The sequence below is a fragment of the Rhinolophus sinicus genome, chromosome 1 (assembly GCF_057876585.1).
Source record: "Rhinolophus sinicus isolate RSI-liver-muscle chromosome 1, RSI-T2T, whole genome shotgun sequence".
NCBI lineage: Eukaryota > Metazoa > Chordata > Mammalia > Chiroptera > Rhinolophidae > Rhinolophus > Rhinolophus sinicus.
In genome coordinates, this window is record NC_142501.1 from 159802058 (window position 1) to 159816346 (window position 14289).

At 36.0% G+C, this 14289-nt stretch overlaps 2 protein-coding genes across 2 annotated transcripts in view; one reads left to right on the top strand and one right to left on the bottom strand.

The window, feature by feature from the left end:
• Positions 1-14289, top strand: part of ART3 (ADP-ribosyltransferase 3 (inactive)) — a 107472-nt gene that overhangs the window by 27994 nt on the left and 65189 nt on the right. The window lies entirely within an intron of this gene.
• Positions 6410-8501, bottom strand: CXCL10 (C-X-C motif chemokine ligand 10). Its single transcript, XM_019720492.3, has 4 exons — positions 8353-8501; positions 7689-7815; positions 7376-7465; positions 6410-6926 (listed from the first exon to the last, which is right to left on the bottom strand). Exons 1-4 carry the CDS (start codon positions 8411-8413, stop codon positions 6890-6892), a joined length of 315 nt encoding a protein of 104 aa, XP_019576051.1. The 5' UTR covers positions 8414-8501; the 3' UTR covers positions 6410-6889.

Sequence of the window (14289 nt, forward strand, 5' to 3'; positions counted from 1 at the left end):
TCCTTTGAGTGATTTAGCTAGATATAGATATATTACTTATACTTCTGTTTTCCAAAAAAATGTATAATTCCAGTTTAATTAGTTTTTTTGGGAGGGGGTATATGTTTTTTTAAATTTATTGGAGTGACAATGATTAGTAAAATTATGTAGGTTTCAAGTGTGCAATTCTATAATACATCATCTATATATCACATTAGTTTTTGTTTTTACATTTAAAAAAACAACATGAAACTTCCAATACCTGAGTATCTGTGACTTGGGAATTTAATGTTTGTGGTATTTTCTATCTCAATCCATTCTTTCTTTCCAAGCTAAAGAATTGTTTTACTTAGATCCAGAAGTATGTTGTGCTATTTATAAAGATCTATACTGGAGTGTGTATGTGGATGGTATATGTCTACAGTGCATTTTCTGTGGTTCTTGCTTCCCAGCAAGCTGAACTCCTGCATATCAATAAGAAGTTGACTTAGAGTTCTATTGTTTTGAACAGACAACTACTTCAAATTCTGCTTCCTTTGTCAAATCTTCCTTGAACACACCACAGCTCTGTCATCTATCCCTTTCCTGAGTAACTCTTACACTTATTCTAGCATTTACAATGTTGAGTCTTTTACCCAAACCCCTTTGAGTGATGATGAGCATCAACAAGAATAGGTGAGACAACATGGATCCCATATGCATATTATTTATACTGATTACCGATCATCAGGAGCTATAACTGAGGTACTTAAACTCATTAGTATAATTCCTTATAACTGTAATAGAAGATTGCTTTATGGGTTATTAAAGTAATTAAACAAGGAGACCATTAGCTTGAGGTGATGCTAATGCCTTGGTAACATACATAAGCAGACCAAAACCTAAGCCAGAGTCAGTGCACTTGAATCTGAGAAGATAAAACTTAATAAACAATCACAAAAAGCCAACTGGGCTTTCCCAAATAAGAAAAGTGCTTAAGCTATAGCCATCAGGTAATTTCCTTGCTTTGCTTTCATGTCTTCTCTATAAAAACTTCTCCCCTAGCTCCTGTCAGTGGAGCGTTCCTAAGCTGTGATGAATTAGGATAGAGTCAAGGTTTTTAACCACTGGAGGTTATAAAACTCTTGTGAGAGTCCGGTAAAAGCTATAGATAGGTACATTTATACATTTTGCTTATAATTTTAGGGAAGTTGTTAAGCCCCCAAAACCACACATCCCAAGAAAAAAATCTGCTCTGGGGACAATGACATTGCAAAGACTCTTTAACTCTCCTTAAGTTCACATTGATGTTGAACTTTTCAGCTTCTTCTTTTCACTCCCTTTCGCATTCTAAAGTTAATTGAGGGAGTTTCTACCTTACATCAGAGACTAGAAAACAAGATGGCCAAGCTGTGCTGGCTATAATGAGATTTGAGTGTCCTGGGAAAATGCTGCATAATATGTAAACAGCATTCTTGTGTCTATCACAAGTGAAAATAAAAGACAAGGGTTTGTGTTTTTTTATTTTGAAAGTATCTTTTGATGAAACCCTGGAGGGTATGGATTTCCCCTCCTCTTAATAGCTATTGCTGCTATTACAGCATTAAACTTGGTTTTGAAACATTTTTATTTTTGAAAGCCATTTAATCCTCTTAGGTCTCTTCCCATTGAGGGTTTCTCATAATCCAGTAAACTGTTTGCCAGTACACATGTTGGATAATGCAATGAGAAAAGGTCATCATTCCTTCTATTGCCTATCTGGTGATTCAACTAAACTAGTAAGCTTCTCTTTATTTCCAAGTTCACTTTCTCCTAAGGTTTAAGAACTATCTCAGATTTGTCTTTGGAGGGAACACCGATTTCTGAAGGATTCTCTCTATGGCAAAAGGCAGTAATTCATTTATTCATTCAGCCAACAAACATTGAGCATTACAGCACATCCAGTACTTGGTGCCTTGTAGGTACCAAGGATACAGTGGTAAGTAAGACAGGTGTAGTCCCTGCTCTCATAGGACTTTGTGGGGACAGAGAATATATAGATCAAGAAATAAAAAAATATATATTTATAATGCTAAAGGCTATAAACAAAATGCTAAAGGCTATAAACAAAATTAAAGGAGGTTAAAGAGATTGAGAGTGATAGAAATGGTGCTATTTTCAATAGATTGGTGAGGAAAGCCTTGTCTGAGGACGGTGATACTAAACAGAGACCTGAATAAAGTGAAAGAGTGAGCTATGGAAATGATGGGCATATGTTTGCTGTGCTTGAGAAGCAATAGGAGGGCTGTATGGCTGGAGTAGAAAGGTGGAGGGAGAGAATAGTCAGAATGAAGTGGCAGAGTTCTGTAGAGATTTATAGACTATGATGAAGAATTTTGGATTTCGTTTAAAGTGTGATGGCATGCTATTGGAAGGATGAGACCAGGGGAGAGCCATAATCTTATTTATGTTTTAAAAGTATTATTCTGGCTGTTGTGTATAGAATAAATGGTAGCCATCAAGAGGGTAAGCAGGAAGACTAATAATGACAAACACACTATTATCTCGTCACCTGAACTATATCCAGTAATAGTTTAATGATTTTTAACACAAGCCATTAAAATGTGTTAGCCTACCATGGAGAAGTTCTGATATGTATATGACTCTGTTTTCAGTTAAAATCTTTCTCAGAGATGAGTAATTTCACGAAGGTCACTGAGGACATAAATCCTTTAACATTAACACAATTTAGTGTCTTTGAAAAATTGGTTTTCGTTTGCTTAAAACTTTTTCCTTCTAATTAAAAATAGGACAAATTTTCCTTGTAGAAAATTTGGAAAATAAAAGAAAAAGAAATAAAATCTTTTATAATCCTATTATCTGGAAATAGTATTTTAATTAACTCTTGACAGTTATTTATCTTAGCAACATTTTTGGATGATTGATGTTTCTATTTCTATTTCATAGATGAGCACAAGAGGCCCAGGCAGGCTTTGACTTGTTCAGAATCACCAGAGTAGTTACTGTCGTATTCTTACTGCCCTATTGAGGTTCTCAGCCAGCCCTGAATGGAGGGAGAATGGGGTAGTCAATTATCAAGCTTTTAAAAATATCTGTCTAGACTTCTTTTTCTGAGCTAGATTTCTACATGAGCCTTGTTTTCTGGCTTTATTTTAATTTTTTAAAATCTCATTTTATAATTTTTCTATTTGTGGCAGAGACAAACACACTTTCCCTTATAGGTTCTATTTCTCATTACAATTAAAAAAGAAAGTACTTTGTTTTGAACAAGGTAATGTGGACTGAAGTGTTTAAGAGCCAGTGTACCACTTCCATCCTTCTCTTTCCTATCGTGGCATCCCTTGCTTGAGATAGAGGGAGATTAAAATCCTGAGTTAGCATAGAGACCCTGCCTACTTACATGGAACTTTGTGCGAGCAAGAAGTAAACTTTTATTGTGTTCTGTCTTTAATACTTTGGGAGATTTGTTACTACAGCATAGTCTAGCAATCATCTACACTGTTTTTGTGTTTGTTTTATAACAGATACAGTTTATAAATATATAATGATAGTAGTGGCATAGTTAGCCTAGTGTGGAAAGGCTTTCGTGATCTAATTCCTATCTGTCTGCCCAACATTGTTTCCCACAATATTTATACCTCTAACTTTATACTTACATATTTCCAGATTGAGCACACTATGCCGTCTATGTCTTTGCACATGCTCTTTCCTCTGCTAGATTTCATTTTTCTCCTTCTATCAGATACACAAGTACCTTTCAAATTCCAGATCACCATCACTTTCCCAGGAAAGGCTTCCCTGATTTTCTCTATTTTCTTTGTACATTTGGAGTTTTTTCAGTCTACAGAGTTTTCAGTTCAAATTTATTTACCTTTATTTCTGTCATTAATAGTAAATTATAAATTCACAATATAGTCATTTCTTATAATCTAGTGTATAGAGCGCATAAATAAATATTTGTTAAATGAATGCCCTGCTTTTGAACAAAGAGCAGCATAAATCTTCATTGGTTAATACCGTTCTGAAAATTAGTTGACCATCAGTTGAGAATAAGATAGGTGACTTTTGTATAGAATTAGGGGGTTATGAAGAAAAAGGAAATGAGAGAGCAGGAAGGAGAAATTCTGTCATTTCACAGTTTTGCTATGATCCAGTTAAAGGCTCCGAGAGTAAGGGTCATATACTGTATTCATTTGTCATATATCAGAATGTGATTGTGTGTGCATGCTATCTCCCCTCCCCCTCCTCCCTCTCTTCCTCCCCCTCCTCCTCCTCCTCCTCTTCCTCTTTCTCCTCCTCCTCCTCCTCTTTCTCTTTCTCCTCCTCCTCCTCCTCCTCTTCCTCCTCCTCCTCCTCTTTTTTCTTTTGTCATACACTGGATTTTTATTTAAGTTTCCCATTTCTCTCATTGAGGTGTAATTGACATATAACATTATATTAATTTTAGGTGTACAACATAATGATTTGATATTTGTATATACTGTGAAATGATCACCATAATAAATGTAGCTAACATCCATCATCATGCATAGTTACAATTTTTTTCCTTGTGATGAGAACTTTTAAGATCTACTCTCTTAGCAACTTTTAAACGCGTAATATCATTATTAACTAAGTTACATGCTATACATTACATTTCCAGTGATAGCTCTCATATTCTCCCATTTTGCTATGTGAAGTTGCTTGCTAATCATGAAGACATCTCACATTTGGTAATATTCAGGACTTCTTTGTTTCTTGGCTTGTTTGTTTTGTCTTTTTAATGTAAAGTAAAGCATGTGTTAAAAAATTTATATGTGTAGGTACAGATTAAAGAAATTCTCATGTACCCACTACCTAGGGCAAAAATAGAAATTTACCATAGTCCAGAAGTCCCTTCTGTGCCCCTCCTGATTGCGTTCCCTTCTGGCCTCCTAAAGTAATCACCACCCTAAATTGTATGGAAATCATTTCTTTGTTTTTTGTTTGTTTTTATCATATATGTCTTAACTCCTAAGTGCAGTGTTAAATTTGCCTGTTTTAAAACTCTATAGTAAATGGAATCATGCTGTATGTACTTTTCTGTGACATGCTTCTTTTGTGCAAGATCGTTTTTGATATTCATCCATGTTGATGTGTATAGTTGTACCATTTATTTCCACTGCTGTATAATATTCCATTGAATTAACATCCTCTAATTTCCTTATTCATTCTATTCATGGATGTTTAGATTGTGTCCAGAGTTTTGTTGTTATAAACAATGCTGCTATAGCATTCTTTCATATGTTTCCTATGCAAGAATTTATCTATGGTATATACATAGTAGTAGAATTGCTAGGCCATAACGTGTGCACATATTAAATTTTATAAAGTAATACCAAACTGTTACCCACCGTAATCAGAGCTATTTTCTCTTTCACCAGCAGTGAAGGGTCATTCCTCATTGCTCTGAGTCCTTTCTGATACTTGGTATTATCCAACTTAAAAGATTTTGCCAGTCTGGTGGTGTGAAATGGTATCCCATAATGCTTTGAATAATCCCTAATTACTAATGAGTTTGAACATCTTTTCATATATTAAGAGTGTGTGCTTTTTTTCTTTTGTGAAATTCCTATTTACTTCTGTTTTCCATTTTTCAATTAGTTGTCTATCTTTTTTTTATTCATAGGAGTTCTTTATATATACTAGATACTAATAATTTGCCAACTAAATGCATTTTAAGTATCTTAAATTAGATATGGGAGGTGAGGGAAAAGGAATATAGAGTTACTCCCAGGTCTCTGGTTTGGGCAATTGAGTGGATGATGGTGCTATTAAACTGGGACATACAATAAAGGAGGAGAAATAGATCTGGGGGAGAGGGGAATTAATTTAAGGTTTTTGGAATTTGATGTTCCTATGGGATATCCAGGTGGAGATGTCTCATAGAAAGTTGGCTATAAGGGTCTGAAGCTCGGGCCAGGCTGTTATGCCACATCAGTCCTGAAGGAATCTTGTATAAAGGGCCTTCAGTTACAAGGGATATGGTAATTCTCAAACTCATTTTTCTCCATCCATCCCAACTTCTCTAGGCTATGGATTCTCCAATTTAAGCTTTTTATGAAATAAATTTCCCAGTCAAGTGACCCAGCAGACACTTTATTTTAGTTAAAATTACTTTATTACTTTTTGGTCTCTCAACAGTAAAATAATCTTTCTTAATATTTCCAGGAAATCACACCATTTTCAACCTTGAAAAACATCCAGCATATTTGTCTTAAATAACATGCAGAGCATACATCTACATTAAAACATTTCTCCCATTGTACATTTATGTGTAGTACTTAATTAAACAAGTCATTCCATACGCACTGAAAACAACATAAGAAACATATACATTTAAGAGTTCTACTTTGTATGTACCGTCTTTCATTAAATAATACTATTTTCACACACATTTCCAGATATTTCAGCCTTATTCTATGTATTTGGAATATATATATATATATATATCTCCACCAGAAGAATCTGAGTGCCTTGGAAAGATGGCAGTAGAAGCCCATGGAGTGAAGATTTTTCTTTAAAAAGCAGGCTGTATTATCACTTTGATTGCATTCTCTTTAGTTATTTGAGATTATGAGAATTCTGACAAGCCTAGAGACAAAAAGATCTCTTAATAACCTTTAGAAGGTAGGAAAGGTGAGGAAAGCAGGGCTAGGACTTGGCACATTCACTAAGAATGAAGCACTGAGCATAGCTTATAGTATCGTGCCAGGTCAGAGTTACTACTGAACAGCTCCGGATAATGAACCATCCACCTCCCTGCAGAAGTAACACCTAATTTGGTGATAGATTGGTCAGCTTTTAGGAGAACTGCAGTCCAGGGACAATTAGGGCTTGACAAATACTGTATGTAGGGAAGTGATGACAGAGGCAGCGTCTCTCTGCTCCATCCTTATCAGGAGTGCTGTGATTATGCTTTTCTTTGTAGTTGGGTAGATCTTTTAGACCTGTAAGAAGAGAAAGAGGGTATAAAAATGTATACTTTCAACTCTGGCTTCAGTCTGGGTTCTACTTGGAGCTAACTGACTTCATAGATAACCCCACGTCCTCAGGTGATGTGTGTGGTGAGCTTTCTTGCTGCTATTCGATCATTGTGGATTACAGGGCCTGCTTTTTATGGCCAGGAATTACTTTGGTGAAGTTTGGCAGCTTGTCTTGGATAGTTATAGCTCTGACTCAAGGTTGAAATGACCTATTGCCACGTATAAACAGTCAGGGTAACTTTTGATACCACAGAAGATGGCACCTTAGTATATAAATAAATGGAGGTAGAGGAGAGCGCATAATGGGAACACGCTTTTGAACCAAGTATCCTATGGGAAAGCTCAATGCAAATATTTCTAACTTCCCAAGATTGACATTTTTTAAAGAGCAGTTTTTCTGCAAGCAAACCTACCTTTCCTTGCTAAGTGCTTTCAGTAAATTCTCGGTGGTCTTAGACTCTGGATTCAGACACTTTTGCTTCTTGCCCTTTTTCATTGTGACACTGTAGAAGTAAATAGGAGTGAAAATACTTAAAATAACATTGGGTCAATAATAGAGATAGGATATAGTTTTTAAGTCAGACCTTTAAGCTTCACTCTCCATGTTTCCCTTTGCTATACAGAAGTCTTAGAATCATCACAAACCCTTTACTAATCCTCGTGGTTATCGTATATTTTTATATGATTACAACCAGGGAAATGATTATCAGATGGTATTTTACTCACATGATCTCAACATGTGGACAAGATGGACTTCTAGGAATCACTTCAAGTTTCTCTAAGGACCTTGGATTAACAGGTTTATCACTCCTCGTGATGCAGAGACAGCGTGTAGATCTAGAGAGGGGCATTCCTGCAGAAAAAGAGACAGGTATCGCAGGGGAGGTTAGCACAGTTTTCATTTTAGGCATTTAATGTGGACTAGGTAGTACTTAACAAAACCTGTACCCCTCTGTCATCATATAGTCACTTAATCTGAGAAGGGGTGAGCCCATTATAATACAGCTCTGCATGATTAATTAATTGATTATCTGAAAGAATGTAATTGTAATTTACTGATTTTACAGTCATGCCCTTTAGCACAGTTTATATGATAAATTAAGTTAACTAAGGAGGTATCTGTGTCATCTTCTCTCTCCTTATTCTTTCCCATTTTCTTTCTATCCTCCTCTTCTCTTTCCTCTTTTCCTCCCATCCTTCTCCTTCTCTTTTTTATTCCACTTGCTTCTCTGACTATAAACTGAGAGATCAGAGTGAATCTCTGCTCATTTACCCTTCATTTATAGACAGGCTGTAAAACTTTTGCAAATACACTATTTCTGTATTTGTAGAATTTATACCCAGTCCTATTGCTGACCTTAAAAATTAAGTACCTCTTGATGTTCCTTACCTTGAGTTCCACTCAGAGTCAGAATGATAAGGCAGAAAATAAGAACAGCACTTTGGTTCATGGTGCTGTGACTGGAGATTCCTCTGCAGTAAGCTAAGAACGTCTAAGCAGTTGAGAGATGGCTTAGAAAACGTGGGGCTAGGATGCAGTATTTATTTGTAAAGGCACTTTCCCTCTCTAACTCTGATTGGATAACGTTACAGTTAACTCAGCAAAACCTCTGTCTGTTCCTTGGGGGAAGTCCCATGTTGCAGAATTGAAGGTATTATTTGTATTGTGGCTTCTGAGTTATGGAATTTCCCTCCACCCTCTTATTTTCAATAAGAGGGAGTTAGATTTCACTTTCCAAATCGTGAACTATTTCTTGAAAAACAGAACTTTATTGCATATAGAAATAATTTTTAAAGGGCTCTTTGATTCTCATCTTTTGCTTCCTACAAAATAAAAATGCCAAAGTCAAAGCCCTAAATACAGTTTTAAAATGAGTATGTCTTAGTATTGTGTTTTGAGTACATTTTAATTTGTAGCAGTAAGGCGTGAATAGTACTATTTTACATTTATTCACTTATGAGTTTCACAGATGTCATTTACCTTCTCATTTTATCCCTACAATAGCTCTGTATGAAGATAGGAAAGTTATTTTCATTTTATATATAGAAGAATAATCTCAGATGTTAGGTAATTGTGTTAGGTCATACAAAGGTTACCATTCACTTATCTTAACTGTGATGTTTTTTTCTCAACATTTGTTTTGTAATTACTTTTAGAGGCTAAGTAATTTTTTTTTAATTCTGCTAAGTAATTAATAAAATCCTCAGTAATAGCAATTTTTCATCTTTTGTAGGTAAATCTAATTTTTGAAAACAGTAATTTAGCCAGGCCTTGCCCTTTGATCAAATACTATGAAGTAATAAGTTTGGTCTTCTTGGACAAGGTTAAAGATATGGAACTGGCACATTTCAAAGAATTACAGAAATGTTTTGACCATTCATAGCATCATTAGAATAAGTGAATAGCCTCTAGCATAACTATTTTGAGGCAAAACACTACCCATTTGCATATCTGATTTCTGGCGTGTTAGTAAAAAAGTTTCATGTATTATAGTTAGTCCTTGAATAAAAACATAAGATAGCATAAAAAATGGAGTAAGAAAAGGATTCATAGCTATAATAGGCTTATTGTAAAAACAAAGGAACTTTTCGAAGAAATAAATTTAAAAGAGGGACATGAGTAGCGACAGACCTTGGAAGAACAGAATAGAAACAGAGGTTGATTGAAGATGAGTACAGCTCTAAGAAGACTGTCAAATGCAAAGCAAAAAAAAAAAAAAAGTGTTGAACTGATAACAGCGATAACTGAAATTAGCACAATTTCAACTGGATAACAGATAGGGACAAAACTTGGTGTCTTATCTTAGCATTAGTACTTGGCTGATTTTTCATGGTGGATAACATCAGTAGTATACCCATACATGGAACGTGTTTTGGGCCTCAGAGTGAAGTTCAGCAGTATCCAACTCTGGCTGTGTTCTCTGTAAGTGATGGGTAACAGGGGATCCAAGAGGAAATACTGTTCCAAATGCAGGTATCACTCTGCAATGGGAAATCTGATGCGGGTGATACTTGGAACCTAGGGAAATATCCGAGAGGCCTTTTCAATCAGCTAGGCTGCAGCAGTGTAGAGATAGACAGGGACAGTCCACTAGTGCTTCCATCGTAGGATGACCTGGCAGGTACTGGCCCAAAACTTGGCAAAGAGGCCAAAATCTGCAAACTGGGCACACTTGGGACTTTGTCAAATGCAGGAACTCCATCAGAACAGTGAGTGCACTATTGCTTGGGGCAGGCAGAAATTGTTGCAGACTGACCTGAATTCCAGGTCAGTCTGTTCCAGCGACTGGAACAGAGCCAAATTTTCAAGTGGGTAAGTTACTGGACTTAGCTGTGGGAAACTGGAAAGACAAAAGGAAAGGAAAGGAAGTAGGGAATAATAGAACCCGAAAGACTCACCCAGCAAAGAGGCTTTTTTCTGATGAGGGAAAGGCTTATGAGAAACAGTGACATGGAAGGGCCTTCCCAATAGCTGTTTGTGCAGAATAAAAATTGAACTATGAGTAAAATGCCAAAAATTTTCAGATAAATGTCTGACATCATGGGTGCAAGAGGTTCTGGAAGTCCTCTTTCATGAGTGTCTTGACTTCATCCTCCATATGATAATGCTCCGTGTCACATATCACTTCTGGCATACGGCAGTTTCTGTCAAATAGAAACATTATGGTGTGTCCTCACCCACCTTATTCACCAGATCTGGCACTGTGTGACTTCTGGCTCTTCCCCAAAGTCAAAATGACCATGAAACGAAAACGTTTTGAATCGATTCAGGATATCAAGGCAGCCACAACAGTGCAACTGAAGATACTCATGAAAGAGAACTTCCAGAACTGCTTCAGAAATTAATAAGAATGATGGGATAAGTGTGTTCAAAGTGACGGGGAGTATTTTGAGGAGGATTAATGGCAATGTGTCTTTTACTGTGATACATATTTTTAATTTAAACCTTCACCCTTTTTTTTTTTTTTTTATCACACCTCATATGTCACTCCATTGCCTTCTGGCCTCCACGGTTTCTGATGAGAACTTAGTTGTTAATTTTATTCAGACTCCTTTGTATGTGATGACTCAGTTTTCTCTTATTGCTTTCAGGATTCTCTCTTTGGCTTTGGCTTTTGATAGTTTGACACTATGATGTGTCTAGGTGTGAGTCTCTAGAGTTTATAGAACTTCTTGGATGTGCATATTAATGTTTTTAATCAAATTTGAGAAGATTTTGGCCATTCTTCAAATATTCCTTCTGCCCCATTCTTGCTATTTCTCTCCTCCTCTTATACTTGATAGTGTTCCATACATCTCTGAGGCTCTGTTCGTTTTTCTTTATTCTTTTTTCCCTGTTCCTCAGAATGAATAATTTCAATGAATTTATCTTCAAGTTTGCTAATTCTTTCTTTTAACAGTTAAAATCTGCTGTTGAAGCCCTCTAGTAAATTTTTCATTTTAGTTATTATCTTTCAAAATCAGATTTCTATTTTATAGTTTATTTTTATTGATATTCTCTACATGGATTGATGTTTTCTCATATTTTGTCTTAATTCTTTAGATATGGTTTCCTTTAGTTCTTTGAACTATTTATAGTAGCCAATTTAAAGTCTTTGTCTAGTAAGTCCAATGAAGAAATCCCAGGGACAATTTCTATTGACTGCTTTCCTCTTTATTTGCATGTTTTGTCGTTTTTTTTCATTGTTGAAACTGGAAATAATGTGACAACACTGGAAATCAGGTGCTTCCCTTCCTCAGGATTTGCTCTTGTTACTGTTTGATGCTATTGCTGTTTGTTTGTTTAGTTACTTTCCTGAACTAATTCTGTAATGTCTGTATTATTTATTGTGTATAGCCATTGAAGTCTTTGTTCAGTTAGCTAATTGTCAGCTAATGATTGGGCTAAGATTTCCTTAAAGGCCTTGGACCAATAAGCATCCCAGCCTTTACTGAGGAGCTTTGTGTATGTGTTGGGATACACTGTCAATGCTCTGGTAAACAGTTTACAATTCTGCCTTAGCCTTCGTTCCTGTTTGTGCAGAACCTCAAGGTCAGTTTGAGGTGAGAGACTGGGGCCTTCCCAGGTCTTTTCTGAGTATGCACACGGCCCTGAACATACAGCTGGCCTTCTAGATTGCTAGGAATATGTTGGAGCTTTTCAAACACACTATAGACATCTCTTTCTCCAGTCTTTCCTTTTCAGCCTCCTGTTAGACCCAACTGGTATAGCCACCTTAGATAGTTAACTATTGTGAAACAGTTACTTCTGATTGTTTTCAGTGAAGTCCTAGAGGTAGGGCAGTTTGCACCAAGTGAGCTCAGAATCTGGTCAGACCTGTGAGCTTTTAAGAAAGCTTTCAGGCAAGTCAGTAGTGATAGTCATCAGAAGATGGGGCTTTTGGAGGGCTCCAAACCTATTCTGCCACTCCATTGGTTTCTAGGTGGCTTTTCAGGGGTCTGTAATTGTGAGGCTCTTTTTCAAGGCTTCTATAGAGCAGGGGAGAGGGAAATGAGAATATGACAATGATAAATGCCACAAAGTTTTCTTATTGAGATTCAGCTGTTTCTTAGATATTCTCTAGATTGCTGTAAACCTTCGGCTAATCTCTAGTTAAGGAAGTATCCCGTCTTGAGTTTCAGTTTCAAATGCTGTTGGTTAATCTTTGAGCCACTAATTACGGCCTCAGGACAAAACAAACAGTCTGCCTTGACAGACTTGTTATAGACCCAGAAAAAAAAAAGTGCTTTCCGAGAAACTAATGTGCTTAGAAGAACTTTCCTAAAAAGTGAGCAGGAGGAGTTCAGTGACTTCTGTAGACTGGGAATCCCCTCACCGGATGCACAGTACTCCTTGGAAAGTATTGGAGAGGAGGGGAAAGCTTTCCCTTTCATACTTTTGATTGAGCTCCCACAAGATTCCCTTAGCTCACAGTGCCTAATACAGGTTACACATTTTTGAATTGCCCACTTGTCTTAGCATTCACAGCTAGACTGAGCAAAAGGGCAAAGTGGGTGGTGGACCCTAAAAATCATCATGCTTGGGAGAGCTGAGAAAAGTTTCTGTTTGGATCCATTTTAATCATGCAATGCTTTACTTTCCTCACACTTAAATGGAATGATGAGATGGGCTGGGAATTTAGAGATACAGTGTATAGTTCTGTCTCTCACCTGCTGTGTGATTTTGGACAAATTTTTAGGCCTGTTTATGCTTCAGTTTTCTTATCTTCAAATGTACATTATGATACTTAACCCATCCATCTTTCAGGTTGCTCTAAAGTTGACAGGAGATTAAAAAGGTATTTTAACAATTCTAAGTGAATTTTTTACTGGCCAACATTTCAAAAATATAGCCAGCTCTCTGATCCAGTTTCAGCTTATCTCCTAGGTGCAACAAATAGTATTTTCTCTGTGGATGATGCAGTTATTCATGTGGTAAGATGTATCTGTTAGTTTACAGCACTCACTAGCCAAGGCATGACTCTCCTAGTAGAACTGAGGGTTGAATCATGCAGCATCTACTCTTACTTAAGTAACCTGGCTTATGTACAATAAATAGAAGTTCACTGTGAATTTACAAAACAAGACCAAAATACCTCTTTTTTCACTTCTTTTCATTGTACTGTAAGTCATAGCCTGAAAAATAAAACAAAAAGAGGAAATTAAAGCCATAAGAATTGGAAAGGAAGAAATAAAATTTTGCAGAATATTACATAGAAAATCCAAAAGAATTTACTGTTTTAGTTATAGTAACAGAATTTATCAAAGTTAATGGATAGAAGGTCAATGTATTACACTTTCTACATCAGTAACAAATAATTTAAAATGTCATTTTAAAAGATAATTTACAGTAGCAACAATAAATACTTAAAAACATAAAATACTTAGGAATAAAACTAACAAAAAGCAAGTAAGATTTGTTTGCAGAAAATGTAGATGAATTTTTCTAAAAATAATGTCAAGTAAAATAGTATTGAGATTAAATACAGAATGATTACCCTTTTGATAAAGCTCAGCAAAGCTGAAGTTAAATACTTTGTTTACCTATGTGTATATAAGTACAACTATTTTTTAAAAGCAAGGAGTGATGGTTGTACAACAACGTGAATGTACTTAATGCCACTGAACTGTACAGTTAAAAATGGTTAAGATAGTAAAATGTTAAGTTATGTGTATTTTACAAAAGCAAGGGAATACTAGACACAGAATCCAGGATGATTATCCTGGGGTTGGAGGAGTAAGGGAATGGGATAGGGAGGGAACACAGTTATGTTTTAAGTTATTGTTAATGTTCCAGTTCTTGATTTGGGTTGTGAGTTCATGGGTCTTCATTATATTACAAACATAT